The sequence below is a fragment of the Sitodiplosis mosellana genome, unplaced genomic scaffold (assembly GCF_009176505.1).
Source record: "Sitodiplosis mosellana isolate CC-2019 unplaced genomic scaffold, AAFC_SMos_1.0 Smas_scaffold_6226, whole genome shotgun sequence".
Classification (NCBI taxonomy): Eukaryota; Metazoa; Arthropoda; class Insecta; order Diptera; family Cecidomyiidae; genus Sitodiplosis; species Sitodiplosis mosellana.
The window spans coordinates 14,592,925-14,609,959 of record NW_022601467.1 but is presented as its reverse complement, the minus strand read 5'-3'; the positions used below and the strand labels follow the sequence as shown (position 1 = coordinate 14,609,959).

Here is a 17,035-nt window from a genome sequence, read left to right as displayed (position 1 = left end):
GCCCTACAAAAACAATAATCGCAATAAACGAAATGACCGAAAAAAAAGACGAAACAGAAAATTGTATAAAGTGTATAACATTTGACGACCTCACCGAATCACACACAATGACGTTTTATGTTCAGCGTATTTTTTTTTCCTTTGTCGCTTCTTCATCATTTCAAGTGGCCGATAAAATATATTGTGGCAGATAAAATGTATTAACATATGAAATTGTAAAAGACAAACGAAACAAAAGTAGCGCAAAAATAAAGAAGCACACAGTAATCGGACTTGAAAAATCAGCAACGACGAATAAAACATTGCTGCTGCTGCTGCTGCTGCTGCTGCTGCTGTTGTTGATCGTGCAGATCGAGAAATACGCAGAAAAAAAACCGTGGCTATTTTGATCTCTTTGCGATGAGTGGTGAGACAAAGAAAGAGAGAGACGTGAAGCAAAAATAATGCGCTCATAAACACCACTGAAAAATGGATTTAGGCTTCACGAGAATATCTTTAATTGTTTCGTAGATTCTTTGTTTCAACAATTCTATCTCTTAAGGGGCGGCGTCATACGATTTTTTCGGTATTATCCATAGAAAATATACAATTAACACGCAGTTACGCGCAAACAATGACAATATGCTCTTCTTTTTTTCTTCTTCTTCTTCTTATCGCATTCAACCATTGTTGAATTGTTTTTGTCGTTATTCAGTATTTGGCTCGTTTTTTGTTTTTGTTACTAATTTCTCGTTCTAATACGGAATTACTCTTGCCAAACCATACGAAAATAATTCCCGCTCTTACGCAATTGGCATTGTGCTGTCTAATGAAATCTGAGTCATCAAAAGAGAAGGAATCTCTGTCTTCTGCTTTCGACATTTGGGAATCTTTTCCAGAAGCAAATTCCCTTGACTGGAAGTTTTCCCTTCATTCCAAAAGCGGAACGATTGGATAGAGGAAAAAAAAATCAAGGTGGAAAGTTTCCGTTAGGCTCTCGTGTGTATATAAAATTAAGCAGATGGGGAAGTGATTTGTTTAAATAGTTAAGATTTAAGAAGGGAAATACGGATATATTCTTGAGCCTACCAATACACGCAGCCACATTTGGCGGAACCTAACAAGATGCGTACGCATGCCTTCTTACCATGCCGAACCGACGAAAGAAGAAAAAAAAAACGTCATCAATTCAAGAAAAATATATAGCGACACATACGAAATAATAACCAAATCATCGCGTGTACCTACCTATACATAAGCGCAGAAGCATACAGGTAACTTAACTGCCTTGCATACATCAACGGCAACACACGTTGCCGATCACACATCTCTTGCATGCCGCTATACGCGTATGCGATGTGCCAGCGGTAGCAATAGAAAGACGACGAGACGGCAGTGTGCCTGAATGGGCTAAAGCGAACGAGCAAAAGAGTGAGTGAGCGAGCGACAAGGGACGAAAGCGAGAGCGAGAGAGAGAGGGTAAATGATGTGTGAGAGAGTGTGTATATATGACTTGAACGGACTACTCGTTTGTAGACTAGTTTGAATATATGGCATTGTTGTTGTGCTTATTCTTGACGTTTGCTGCTTTTTGTTCATTATTATTATTGTTTTGGATCTTTTTTTCGTTTACGGTTTATGTTGAATATTTAGTCTGTCATAGAACGTTGACGGAACAAGTTCGAATTGACCATCAAGAAGCAGGAAACAATAATACCGATTTGCATTATTGTCGTTTATTGATTATTATTGGTTATCATTTGCGTATTATTCGAGCAATATTCAGTTTATGAGTATTTATTTTTGAAATTGAAGGATACAGAAGAAAACAGAGAAATAATAATAATAATAAAAATTATAACAACAAAAGCAGCGAAATACAACAACGATAGATATAAACGGTGCGTTTGATACAACACGTGATTGGAAAAGTTTTATGTGTGCGCAATTGCGAATAGCGAATATTATTACAACTATTCTTTAAGATTGGCATTTAGTGGCGAAGAATACGAAAAAAGGATGAATAAATGGACGAACGAGGGATTGTGTGATTTCATAGAATTAAAGTGTGTTACCTGAGGGAGGAAATCGTTTTAAAAGAGATTCCTCATTGGCAAAAATTGTGTTCGGTTCGGTTCTGTTCGATGTTGTTGATGGTTTTATGTTTTAAGTGTGAGTTTCCGCGCTGAAAGCTGAGCGCCATCGTATGTGAATTGGCCAAGTGCGAATATTGAGATATCATTCGAGATTGAAAGTAGTTTGTTTTGTTGTCGATACCATTATTATAAATTTGCATCGTATGCGGTATTTTGCGTGATTGCTGACTGATTAAGAGCGTTTATAAAGTGAACAATACCACACACACACGAACCAAAATTGTGAGCCCTTTGGATGCGCGCGCCCATAACAAAAGCTGAAGAGCACTTGATTAAAAAAAAGGTACAAACACAACGGTGAAGGCGCAGATAAGCAGCAAACGGGCGAAGGCGCAATTGCGCGCATGCGCACGTCAACGAGATATATTCGCGAGCGTGCACGCACACACTGCATGAAAATGCCGAACGAGCATAAATGCGCAAGAGAGAGAGATGAATATAATAACCGAAGAGAAAAGAAATAACAGCACAGCTTTCTTTTGATCTAAATGCAATGTAAATTCAGAATATGTGTGAGATTGTGTCGCTGTTGTCGTTGATGATGATGACGATGATGATGATGGACGAAAACTAGTGAGTGGCCGAAGGACGTGCGAGATCACCATCCATTCTCTTTGATCGGGTTTAGTTTTTCGTTTTATGCACAACGATTTTTTTTGTTCATTCGTTCGGTCGTCGTTTCTTCTCATTCAGTTTTGTTTTTTTGTTTTCGTTTCGTTCGTTCGTTCGTTTCTCGATTTCATGTGCGTATGCAATTATTTGTATCGCTATTAATCAGTTTGTCTGCAAGTGATCTTAAGCGGTGTGTTCGCGTGCGTGTGTAATACAACCAATTCCCATTTTCATGTGGTTCAATGTGCATTGACGATATCACTCACATTGAATGGTCACTTTGATTGTTGATACTGCGTCGTTGCTACTAGCAATGCACAGACTGTGTAATTTCATGTTCTTCTTGTGATCAACTCGACGAAACGAAACAGCAACAACAAAAAAGCCAGCCAACCAACCAAAGACATACAACGTGCAACAACAACGACGATTAAATTAAAAAAAAAATAACGAAATAAGAAACGTTGCCGCTATTGCCGTCATTATATTTATTTTGTGATCTTCCATAATCATTTGTCGTCAACATCATTTTGTGGTTACACTGGACACTTGAGCGCGTCTCTCTTGCGCTCGTTACAAATTATTTCTGGGATTTTTTTTTGTTGTTCGTACAGTCATTTAATTCCCTCAATAATAATTTCGATTCGGGAGTGATTGTGTGTATGTGAGTGAGTGAGTGAGTGTTCGCTGATGCGTGAGTGAGATTCTGCATCTTAATCATTTTTACACAGTCTCACTATAGACAATTATTTCACATGGTGATTTTTCTACATATTTGTTATTGGTTGTGGTTATGAATCTGCTTCCAATTGACCGATCGAGAGAAGAAAACAACAAACGAACGAACAATTCGCAAAGGACTGAGAAAAAATATCCACCAAAGGATTTTTTACGATTCGAAATTGCGTCTTTATCTGTTTTTTTTTGAATGTTAATGATGATTATTTGTGTTTTGTGTGTTGATTCACATGGATGATTTCATTTTCAAAAATTTGTGCGTTATTCTTTTTTCCACCCTCTTGACATTGGACTTGATCATTTTGTCGGGCAATTTTGTTTGTTTTCCTCTCGGTTGGTTGCTGTTTTGGATTCGATGTCGTCCTGATTTTGGCGCGCATCGATTGCAAACGGATCAACAAATTTAATAAAACAAATATTTTATTCGGCTTATGATAACAACGCGAAACGAAACAAGCACAAAAAGACGAGCAACAGAAAAAGAAGAAACAAATCCACATCACAGCCGAAAAGGCCAACAAAACATATCGTTTGGTCACAAATAATAAAAATGATGACACAAAAAAAAAAGCCGAGAGAATTGAGAAAAAAAAAATTGATAATAACAATAATTACCTAAAAATATGTTAAAATCGTTTCCATGTGTCACAACGTTTTCATATATTACAGACGGAACAATTGGTCTGGCGGCGATTTGTTTGTTGAGTGTATGTGTGCAGCAGTGTGTTGTTGTGATGAAATGTGCACTTTTTTTTCAGTCTGCGCAATATTCAATGGCAAGCGAAAATATCCAAGAATCATAATTTTGAATTGATATAAATTATGAGTGGAAAAAGAACGAAACGAAAAAACGGCCGCATTGGATTTCGATTTTGGGTGTGAAACAGCCATATGTATTTTTGATAAAATTATACAGAGAAAAAAGAGATGCCAACGACCACCAACACAAGAACGTTTGTACACAAGTCCATTTGCAAAGAATCATACATTCAATGGCGGAACAAATATAGATTTTATGTCGTTTCGTAGCAATTTCCCAGAATATATCTCAAAACAGAAGTTTCACGTGAACCGAAGAGCTTAGAGATAGACCGTGGAATTGCATAGTGCGAATCTTAAGTCGAAAGAAATCGTAATAATAATATAACAAGAAACACAGAGACTAAAAAAAAGTCAATAAATTATTAGATAACTTTTTTTTTCTTCGGTGCGACACACTGTGATTTGCCAAGGGTTAAAAGCGACGACAAAAAAAAAATATCCAAAGATTTGTATAGAGGCAGCGAGCAGAGGGGAAAACACATTGTAAAACAAAAAACAAAATCAATAGCCAATCACAGCAATAGAATTACGTGTAAATAAAACGCAATAGAGATAAAAAAAAAATGTCATGGAGTGTGCATTAGCATTTTGTGATTTTTGTGGCCGAAAATTCATTTGCATATTGAATATATAAAAATTAAGTCATCAACCGATGCGTTGTCAACGCTGTGGCGCGCAGAATATCATACACAGAAGAAGAAAAAAAAAGCTCGACCGTCTTTTTCTCTTTCGCTCGCGCAGACCATGCTCTCGGCCATTCCGAAACCTGAGAATGAATCACAGCACATATCGACGAATGATATCGAATTGTATGTCGTTGTTGTTGTTGTTGTTTTTAGAATAAAATCTGCTGATGTCAAAACATAGCACAAACGAAAACGAAAATGAAAACGACACGCCGCTTCGGAGCAAAACGCAATTAATTTCGATAGACTCACACACGTGGAATATATTGTGAATAATTTGATATGCGTTTCCTAATTGTTGATTCAATTCAAAGTTTGACTATAACAATCTTTGGTATTCCCAATTCTTTCGATTCGATGGGCCCCGAAACGAATCATGATCACACACATGCCAGTGGCATGATGCCACACGGCTCATCTCATCTCAATTCGATATTTGATTAAATATCAAATTTCCGATGCGCTCTTTGAATATGCATGGAGTTTTCGACAGAAAGAGATACAACGAATTTAGCAAATATCGAATCCTATACACACCAAGTATGGTGAGTCGCGCGGCGGTGCTGTCATTTATTTTGATGGTCGTCTAATGATATACGGAAAAGAATTTTTGTGTTTTGACTTTGAATTTTAGTGTTTGATGATAATGAAGGAATAGACAAAAAAAACAAACACACATACGCACACGCGATGCTATAGAAAGATAGGCACAAAAAGCGAATCAAAGCATCATCGATGTTACGATTTGATCGTAAATGTCGTATTGGCGTCGATTGATCGATCGATTGAGTGAGTGAGTCGTACTATTTTCTGTGTGATCTGTGCACAACATTGACTTTTACATTTCGATTTCAATTTTGGCGAGCACATGGTGATTCTGATCTGATTCGAATCTTGAAAATGAAACAACTAAAATTGCGACTATTGGAAGCTTATATTGTGTCGACTATGTCCCAGCACGTAGTCATGGCAACACTTATAGCCATACAAACGTTTCTGGAACTCTATTTAGATAAAACATCCATTTAATTTGAAGATTTCTCGGCTCTGATAAGGACGCCAATCGTTTGTCAAATCGATAATAAAATTTAGAAGAAAAAAAAAACTCTTCTCTCGCTTTGTTCCGGCGAGGAAGGTGACAATCGCAGCGCACAAGCAGTAGCATCAGTATCGCTAGATACTCTTGTGTTTTTTTTTCTGTAAATTTATACATGGAATATTTTTCCATTTTGTTATTCCTTATTGGCTTGAATCACAAACTAACGATTTTTAATTTATTATAAAATATGCCATATAATTAGTAAATGTTAGAAAAAAGAAATAATGCTACAAACAAAAATGTGCTCTTAGCTCATTTGCCACTTGTTTACTGTTGGGCATTTTTTTATTTGTTGTTTTTGTTTTTGTTCTGTGTGTATGGTTTTTTCCCCCTCATTTGCCGAATCTTTGGAAGTAATTAATTTTTTTTTCGTTCATCAGTTGTTGATGTGATCGTCATCGTCGTTTGCCACATGTTTGGACTGTATACGAAAACAATAACGATGAGGAACACTCATTTTACTTAAAAATCGCATCTATTTTTCATTCTTATGTTGTATACCGGACAAACATTATTCCAAAACTCCGGTATAAATGATTAATGAATCAAAGTACGGATTTGTGTGGTGGCTCATTTGTTAACACACAAACTTAAAACGTTTGCATCGTATTTCTCGCACTGAAATCCCCAACAAATATGTGACATCTTTTTGGCAATAAATTGGCGCGCGCGTTTTTCTTTCATCTCACTTCATATTTGTTCCACAGTCCAGCTCAGGTGATTTAGACGAATATTTTGGTCAAATTTCAATGTCACGATGCTGCGTCGCGACTTATGCATTTGAGTTGTTTGCGTATCGCATTCGGTTCGGAATTGTGGTGGTTTTTTTTGTATGCTTTATAAATATATCAGTTTAGGTCAATGTGTTTCCTTGCCATTGATCACCACCAAAAATCAGCTCAAAAATTTACGGTTTAGGACGCATTCAAATTACGGTGAATGTTCAAATAACACAAAAGGTTTTTTTTGTGTCGCGTTTGTTTGTTGTTCGTTTTGCCGCCTTCTCGAATGAATGAGATTATGAGAGTGTGTTTTGTGTGGTTTTTTTTCTATGTTAAACAGTGAAATAGCACGAAGAGCTACTGAAATGATTTATTTTAGCTTTTAATCTCGGTGTAAGCTAGTCTTTAAAAACTGATGTGTAAATCAAAATGTGTATATTGTGTGTGTGAATACGAAATAGTTTTTCGCCTCCGCATTCCATTTGCCGCAGGCAATTTCAATTTTAATTGCAATTTCTCGTTAATGTGTCGGTGTTGGTGTGTGTGTGTGTGTGCGATTAAAATTAGAATTCAAATCACATAGCAACGAGAAGTCGGAATGTAATATTGATTTCCATGTTCATGCTGTTTTCCAATAGGTTCTTGTCGTTCAATCTCCGTCGCCATCATTACAAATCAAAGAACCACCACCCAGCCCTGGAAGTCCAGCATCCGAAACCATGTACACAACAACAGGTGGAGCAACACAGATCTACATGCAGGTATGATGCACTCTTATGTTTCGCTCTCTTAGTCGTTTTTTTGTTGTAGTTGTTGTTTTGGAACGCTTGCGTTTCACAATAAACGAATGGCATCAGATCATAATATACACGCGCCTACGCGCATGCTTCATATTTGTCAACATCCGACATGATTTTGGTCCGATCACAAGTGCAATCGGTCGGCGAATCGGCATAATGTGTGGCGCTGTTTTTGTGTGTTCTTTTCTTGTGTTTCTGTTTTGTTTTGATTTCGATTTCATAATCTCATGCAAATACTTGTGATTTTCTCGTTTTACAGGGTCCACCACATCAAACTAGTTCTACTACAACGTCTGGTTCAAATGTAAACACAAATACTCCAAGTCCAGGTCCATATTCTGATCAATATGGAATGTATACAACACGTTTGCCGTAAGTATATTTTACCTCTTTTCTGACTTTCTTTTTTTATTTCTCGTCGTCTGTGCTGTTGTGGCCCAATCGCAATAATGCACATTTTGGGTTACATAAATCTTGATGAAAAAGTGAATGCAATTGAAAGCAATCTCCCCTCGAAAACAATTCATTTTTGGGAAGTTGCACTTGTCATGGCATTTATTTTTTTGCATTGCCAAACTAAAATCCTATTTTCCTTCATTTGTTCGAGATATCGATGTTAATTTCGTCTGTTTGTTTTTTCATCTATTTCCCCCTTTTTCTCACTTCAATCCGAATTCAGTGCGGGCGGCTCCACATTCATTTCAGAACCATACTATCGCGAATACTTTGGTGGCGGCGATGGTAGTGCTCAAGGTTATACACCATCACGTACAATCTATGGCGATACAGCTGAAGGACCGTCACAAAGTGCGTACGAAGGGCGCTACACAACACATGCAAAAAGTACACTGGTCTACACAAAAACGGTTACAGCAGCCGGTTTGACTGTGGATTTGCCAAGTCCTGATTCTGGTATTGGTGCTGATGCTATAACTCCACGCGATCAAAACAACATTCAACAGGTGAATTGCTACTTAGTTTCTTTTGTACATATGAACCAACAGGAATTGGAAAATGTGAATGTCCACATCAATCCGCATGAATTTGGTTTTGCTTTCGGTTGCATGCATCAGAGGAACAAGTACACGAGTACTTTCTCTCTGGCGATCGGTTTCTGTGTGTCTGTGTCATTAAGATGTCAATGGTTTTTGGCGAACGAGTCAAGAGTGTGTCCATGGGACTGCACCGCAAAATCGATAGCATACCAAATTATATGCATATTTTGTCCTGTGTCGCGCGACAATGATAGTCATTTTCATTTTTTTTTTCTCTTCTCGATCTGGTTGTTCATGATGTGTACGCGCGCGCGTGTGTGTGTGTGTTTGAGTGGAAAAACCTCATACATACGCATACATTAAAATCCAATTCAACCATGAACCTCGAATCGATCGTCATTCGAATTGTTCAAATTTTGGTAACGTTCAACTTTTTGTTTTTGTCTCTTCCCTCTCACTGTTATCGGCACAGCAATCATTCGATTACACCGAATTATGTCAACCAGCGACCATCTTGGATAGCAATGCCATCCCTGTTTCCGTGAACGCAATGCAACGAGTTGGTATGCATACAAATTCAAACAGCACAAATGCATCGATTAGCAGTCAACCGTCTACACGTTCACGGCCATGGCATGATTTTGGCCGGCAAAACGATGCTGATAAAATTCAAATACCAAAAATGTAAGTACCCAAAATTGTATTCAATTAGTATAATGTCGCATTGTATCGCGTCCCATTCACATTATTAACCATGTAAAGCATATGATGAGAATTGAAGCGGGAGAAATGATGTGAACATTTCGCACCCACACTGGTGGGGTTTGTCGTTTATAGAAGTCTTCTGTATAAAAAATGGTTGCAGCGACAACGCATTCATTTGAAATGCGAATTGTAAAGTCTTCAGATGTGCCGTTTTTGTTTGTTTGTTGTCGGTGTCATGGTTTTTTTTCTCTCCTTCATTCGTTCGCATCTCAAAATAAACTAGTCCGCAATGAAACAGGTTAATAGTGACAATAATCTCCATCGTTATGGATCTTCTATGAAGACATTAGAGAGATAGTTTTGTTGTCGATTGGTCTCTCTCTCTCTCTCTCTCTCTCTCTCTCTCTCTCTCTCTCTCCCTCCCCATTCTCGTCGAATATTCAATCGGTCATTGAGATATATTCATTCATTAAATACAACACATCTAAATATGCTTCAATAGTCATTGATCGATCGTTTTTAGGCATTTTAATGGGCAAGTGTTTGGAGTAGATCGTAAATTGTGCGTTTTAAAATGTAAGAGCCCATGGCAAAAGAAGAACAAAACACAACAAAAATTGGACATGCTACATATTCCCATCCAGGCAGTCAGATAGGCCTTGTATTGATAATGCAAAGTACACGCATACGTATAGGTACATATAGTTTGCGTCGAGACTCTCCCTCGCTCGTTCGCTCACTCACTCGCCCGTTGCACGTTTTCTCAATGAATCCGATTATTCCTGTCGAAAGGAGTCTCTCTCTCTCTCGCTTCTTTTTCGTTCGCCGAGTTGCGATAATAATGGGAACTGTATGTGCGCGCGAGCTGAACACACATATCTACGGCCAATTGGCCATGAAAATTGCACGTAAATTCAAATCATTCCGTATAAAGATTGGTCTTTATCATGACATAAATTCATACGTTCTACGCTTGCGAATACCACTCAATATAAATGATGACGATAGCAACAAAACTAACAGAATCGGACATTTGTTTAATAACGAATATAACATTCGAGCGCATTCTCTGTGCACCGCTTGCAATCATTGTACACTTGACGTTGTTGCACAGCATCCAGTACAACGCGCGCGCGAAAAATCTGCGCAACCAAACCACACAATCGATTTGTGGCTTGCAAACAATCGATGATCGTACATAAATGAAGACAGCAGCCAAGCAAATGCTGATACAATGTATGTTTTGCATTGCATGCAAGAAATGTACGAGGCAATTTTTTTTGGCGCGTCTGAAGCAGGCCACATCGGACGATAGTCTCAATCGGATAGATTCGGTTACGGGCAATCCTTTTTGTTGCCATTGTCTACTTTTTTGTCCTTCTTTTTCTTCTTCTCTCCCAACGCAATATCGAATTTATTCATGCGCAGTTGCATATCGGAGCAAACAAATAAGCATAATGTTCACTGTGCATGCTCAATGCTCGGCTTATTTAGTTTTTGCGTTTTTGTCAAATTCAATGGAATCTGAGAAGCGAACGAAAACAAAAACAAAAACAAAAATAGTAACTAACAAGAATACAAATATGAATATGCGAAATATTTCAGCAGAATTGATTGCATCGAATATCGAACTAACGGCTTTTCGCGCATCGTTCGATTCGAGCGAGAAAAATACAAACACACCAATTCCAACACTCTCAACATTGCAGAATATCCATTGAAAAATAATGCATATTTTATTTCATTAGCTAGCACATTCTTCGTTTTTCCCCTCGACCCAATGTGTGTCTCCCTCTCTCTATCTGTGCATTGTATCAAGTGTTGAGAAATATTCATTTTTTTCTTCCTTGTCTCTGTTGTAAAATCCCAACATTGCTGCGGTGATTAGATTAATTTATCGAGTGTTAAATCATTATCGAGTTCAAAAGCTCATACTTATTCATGATTATCCCCATGTGAATACGGCATACTCTATCGAAAGATATACAACAACAAAAAATGCAACATAAAGAGAAAAGAACTGAGTTTCAATTTTGGTTTTCGAATCAACCATATTTGGAATTTTAGAATGCACTTCCGATACACGAGCTCAGTACACAAAGTATTCAAATCGATATAGTCGAAAGTGATCCATTCCGATGGAGAAAAAAAATGATAGTGCATGTTGTTTCCAGAGTAATTACCAAAACAAGTACAGTGACGATAAAACGATGATTTTTTCGAAGCGACAAAACAACTCAACCAAAAGATAGAGTAGAAAATGTGTATCAGCATTATCGGTGCAAATAAGTTGCCAGTGTATGGGAACTTGTGCGTCATGCTTACGGTCGATGACGTTCAACTGGCAATCCAAAGTATTGGCCGGAGTGACATTGTCAACTGGATTTTTGTTCAATAACGGTTGCACACAGCCACGCAAAACGCATTACGTTTCGAATCCAAAATACACAAATGTGTCTGCGCTCTAGCACAGAAAAACGATGAAAACGAAACTAGAGAAAGAACAAAATGCAACAATACAACGCGGTTCGGCGCACATTTCCCATTCTTAAATCGATTTCATTTACCAAATATGGAATCAATCGATCTAGATAATAAATGAATAACAAATAGAAGCATAGACATGGATCTCTGTAGCAGAAGAATTACAAGTTGAGATGCGAAATTGCGCTGAACGGAGAGAATGCAATCAATTTTGTTATTTTGAGGCGAAGGAAGCGAAGAGAAAAGAAGCATTTAAATGCGTATGCGTATGGACCGGAGCATATTGTATTGTCTGAGTGTTTAGGATGTTTGCAATGCTTGCGCGCGTACACACTCAAGATAAATTCGATGGCTAGAAAAGAGCAACGAATGAAAAAGAGAAGAAAATGTTATGCAACAATATAGACGCAGATCTGGCAGTGAAATTGGAATTGATGTTTGGATGTGATTCCTGGCTTCGATCTTTTGAGCCGTATTTCGTTTCTAATTGACATGACTCACATCGAGCGTGAGTGTGCGGTAAATGTACATTGCCATCGCTTCATTATTCCGTGAGTTTTGCAAATGATTTGCTTTCGATTTGGACTATTTACATGTGAACATGGTTTCGTGTTTTTGGTCATTTAGCATTTGGGTTTTTTTTATCCGTGCCGTTTTTTTTATTGGCGCAAAATGCACGAGCACACTCACAGCAAAATCGTAAAATTGGAACAACAAGCACACGGTAGATTTGTTTTTAGCTCGAAATGAAGCATTTCATTCTCGATTAAATGATTATACCATTGATTGGTTTCGATCCGAAGTCGATTTGGTTGTTGTAACGTGTCAATCACTTTGAACGATCGCACACTAAATTCATTTCTATTTATGAAAAACTGTCGATTAATATTATCATCAATTAAGAGTTTGAGTGTACAAAGTAAGGCGAACGGGCCCAAAGTCAAGCGATGTGGAACGCGCACGCACTCACACGCTACGCAAGACAAACCGAAACCGAACATAAACATAAAAAAAACGGTTCATTTTTTTTCGTCTGTTTTGAATAATATTGTCAATTAGTGTATTCATTGGATGCGAAGTCAGTTGTGGTTATCGAACTAATTTGGCTGTTTGTGGGCATTTCGTTTTCATCTGCAATCCACATTATTTGATTCGACTCTCTGGCCAGTGCGCTCCGATTGAATTGGTTGAATTTGTTTTTTGTTTTTCTAACCTGAAGCACCATCCCATCACATTGTAACGTCTTTAAATTGTGAAATGCGAGAATTCTCTCACAGGTAAAATAGCCAATCGATCCATCGACATGTTTAATTCAGCAGTTTCCAACTCATCAAATGACGTTGCATTTTTTTTTTCTGCTTTGGCTTTTAACTTTGTCGTCATAATCAGACAGCTGAGCGAGCTGTCGCATTTGACTTTGTTTCCATTCGTTTCACATGAAACGATGGATGGACAATGTCGATGTACATATGTATTGCTTGGACACAACTCGAACACATATGCACGCGTGAGAAAGAATGCTCTCGCCTAATGAATGTGCGAATCCTTTATTATGCTCGGTTTTTGTTTCATGCTTTCATTTGCATTTGCAGCCATTTCTCGTTCTTATCATTTCGAACCCGTTGTTCATTACAACTGTCCATTTTGATTTGTAATAACTTACGCCATTTATCATATTCCGAAGAAGATTAGTTCCGAAAAAATGATCCCTCTATCTATAATATGATCAAATTGCAACTTATTCTACTTGAATGTTTGTTTCGTGTTCATCTTTTTATTTCATTTTTTTGTTTTTTTTTCGTTCTGTTTTCTCAGTTTCTCAAACACAGGCTTCCGCTATCATCTTGAGAGTCCAATCAGTTCATCGCAACGACGTGAAGACGATCGCATCACGTACATAAATAAAGGTCAATTTTATGGCATTACTTTAGAATACGTTCACGATCCAGATCATCCATTAAAGAATCAAACAGTAAAGGTAAGTTGGGATTTTTTTCGCTTCCACATGTAAATCGTTTAACTTCGATTGACAGTCACACAGGATCACAAATCCATTTTGATCCATTTCGTAATCTTCTGTAGAACACACATCAAATTTACGTTTTAAATGAAATACAAACAAACTCTGCGCATTTCTTCTCTCTCTCTGTCTCTCTCTCCGCTGTCGATGTGGATAAATTCGGCTTCAGAATTTATTCCATTCAACCGAGCGAGACAGATATGTTTATGATTTAAGTTGTCTGTTTATTTAAATTCCTTTATTGTCTTCGGCGTACACATCAGCGATCATAAATAATTAATCATTTTATTGAAAACGATGCCGAAGCGATTGTAAAAAAGTAAGCGAAAAGAACGATTATTGCTGCGAGCTCGAGAGAGAGAGAGAGAAAGCGAAAAAAAAATCTGTCAAAATTAATTTATGTTTGTTTTTCGCGGCTCTCGCACCATAAATGAGATTAACCCCTTTTTTCCCTGGCACAAATACCCTATGTGCTGCTGCTTCTCTTTTTTTTTTTGCTACCCGTTTCTTCAATCAGAGATAGACATCAATCGAGAATCAAGTAACATATGCATTGAAAGTGACAACAAAACAGAAACGATTTCGTCGTGTCGGTTCGTTCTTTCTACGTTTTTTTCGTTTTCCTATTCTTTTGCTTTAATGACGAAATAACAAACATTCGCCGTAATAAAGGGGTGACATTTCCATACCGATGATTGCTTCTAGATGATCACGCACATGCACACACATACACACTAACACACGCACATGGGCTGAATATGGAGATGAGCTCACAAGCATTTACAACTGATGCGCTTCTTCTTTGTCTATTGTTTAACATCGTTGGAAACGTACACACGGTGCTTCTTCATTTGAATTTGATCTTCGATGAAGAGGATATGCAGATTTTTCGACGCATCGAAAAAAAACACACCATCATTCTTTGAACATCTATGATAGGAATAGAAAAAAAAAGAAGACGAAATTGTGAAGCCGAAAAGAAGGGGCGAAAAATGAAACTGAAATTACAAATAACATGCTATTGTATTTGAAAGAAAAATCAACGAATAATTGATATTGAGCGATATTCGTGGAAGAACACTTAAATGCTTTGCTTCTGCTCATTTAATGCTTTCGCCGGTACTAAACGCTCTCTCGATTTTTTTTTTGCTTCTACGGTGCTTCCAACTTCGTCAATCTCATTCTTTGCATCTCTTTGGCTGTACTGATTTTTTTTTTCGTCACCTTTCCCTTTTGCGCGTCAAATTCAATTTATTCCGACTTGAAGTATGTGTGAAAAAAGAGATACTCGTTTCCATTCTTCAAATTTTATTGTACGAAAAATGTTAATTCAGAAAATGCAGCGACAAGTAAAATATCTATGAAGCATGGCAGAGTTTGAGAGAAGCGAGAAGAAAAAAAATAACCCGAGTCTGAACGACGATGTGACTTTTGCATGCATCCCATTAAAACAAACTACTGAATATTTTCGGTAATGGCATTTTGAAGATGATCTACTAACGCACAACAAACAAATTGTCAACGCTTCGCATTGGATGCAATTTGCCGTTGATGAATAATAAATGCAAATCAAAGATTTACCATTCAAATGAACCGAACCGATGTTGTCAACACCAACCAAGAGTGACACTAACAAATGGAAATTCTTTCACATTCTTTACGAACCAACGATCGCACACGGACACACGGCAATGAACTTATCGCCAATTTTTATTCACTATTAAAAAAAATATATGTGAAACACAATGTGTCCATTTGGCAACACTGTCCGTAGCAATGTCTTGTTCAATTATTTTTCGCATAAAACTATTTTTTAGAGTTTGCAATATTTTGTTACATTGTAAACATTTTGGACTGCGATATCGATTTGTATGCATCGGCAACAATATTGGTTTATCTCTTATCTTTAAGCGGTTTTTTCCATTTCTAGTAAACACCGAAAAAAAAAATATAGTGGCCAACAGCCATCCAATCGGTTTCTCTTTGTTTGTTGTGTTGAGTCAATAAAATTGGGGCCCATCTCGCGCCATAAAAGATTATTTTATTGTTATGATTATGATTAATTAACGGTACATAAAATTCATTGGCGCAGATGCAGATATGCGAAAATGGAAAATGTCGAATCGTTGCAATCGTTGCATTGGCCGAGAGTTTGTACATTTCTGAATTGCGCATCCAAGTCGTTTCAATGATTTTTTTTTATCGATTTGCAACTTTAAACACACAGAGAGAGAGAGAAAAGTAAAGAAAAGCAAAAACGATATCATGCGCGCGATGCATAGACAGTTAGACCTTTTGTACGATTTGATTTTTATTGTTTTTGACGTTTTTCATTTATACGAGTTGAAATTTTCGGTATAAATAGTTTTTTTTTCTTCATTTCTGTTTCGCTCGTTGCATCATGTAATTTTATAGCTATTTGCTTTGAGTTTAATGCAGAAGCGTGTAATATCCTTTATGGCACAATCAAAATGGATACTCTCCAAATTTCGCATTTTTCATTTGTATACGAATACGGCATACGGTGCGTGGTCAGAAGAAAGCGACCGCAGCCAATGCCGTTGTCGTTGTCATCATCAAATGACCATTAGAAAATTGGAAAACAGCCAACTCCTGGGATATTCGAGAGAGAGCGAGATCGAGAATTAAGGAATGAAAATTACTCAATGAGCACTCATAAAATAAAATACCGTCATTTCGTAGCGCTTCGACCGTATTGGTTGCCAGATACAAGTTGTAAATTTCATTTTATTAAGCAAATATCGCGCGGTCTGAGGGAGACATTCGTGCGCGAAAGTCATTCCAATGCGTATGGCAATTTATTTCGGTATTAATCGAAGAAAACTATAAAAAAAAGAGCCAAACCATGGAAAATGCTCACAAAAATACACCATAAACCTGATTGCCGGTCGAATCAATTCGCCATTTCATAGGCCGATGTTGATCAAAAACTTCCATGCAAATATCACGCGCCTCAAGTGAAGAGAAAAATTGTGATGGCGAAATGTTTTCTAGCCCACAAAATGCTCTGCAAAACGTTTTTCGATTCAAATGTCGAAAAACAAAACAAAAATGTTTGCCATTTGCTCTTCACATTCATAATTAATAAAATGATTGCCTCGAACATTCTCTGCATCGCTAATTGCGACAAGCATTAGAATAAAACAAGAAGAAGAAGAAGAAGAAGAAGAAGAAGAATAGCCAAGTTCGGTGCAAT

The 17,035-nt window shown here is 37.4% G+C and overlaps 1 protein-coding gene across 6 annotated transcripts in view; it reads left to right on the top strand.

Annotated features, from left to right (window-relative positions):
- Positions 1-17,035, top strand: part of LOC129578473 (protein grainyhead) — a 144,924-nt gene that overhangs the window by 87,670 nt on the left and 40,219 nt on the right. For 5 of the 6 annotated variants that reach the window (XM_055467141.1, XM_055467138.1, XM_055467143.1 and 2 more), the window contains 5 exons: positions 7,453-7,575; positions 7,874-7,986; positions 8,294-8,576; positions 9,082-9,293; positions 13,614-13,776. In XM_055467141.1, the coding sequence (XP_055323116.1) occupies positions 7,453-7,575; positions 7,874-7,986; positions 8,294-8,576; positions 9,082-9,293; positions 13,614-13,776 (894 nt within the window). The remainder of the gene's footprint in view (positions 1-7,452; positions 7,576-7,873; positions 7,987-8,293; positions 8,577-9,081; positions 9,294-13,613; positions 13,777-17,035) is intronic. The other variant, XM_055467139.1, reaches the window with a different exon arrangement.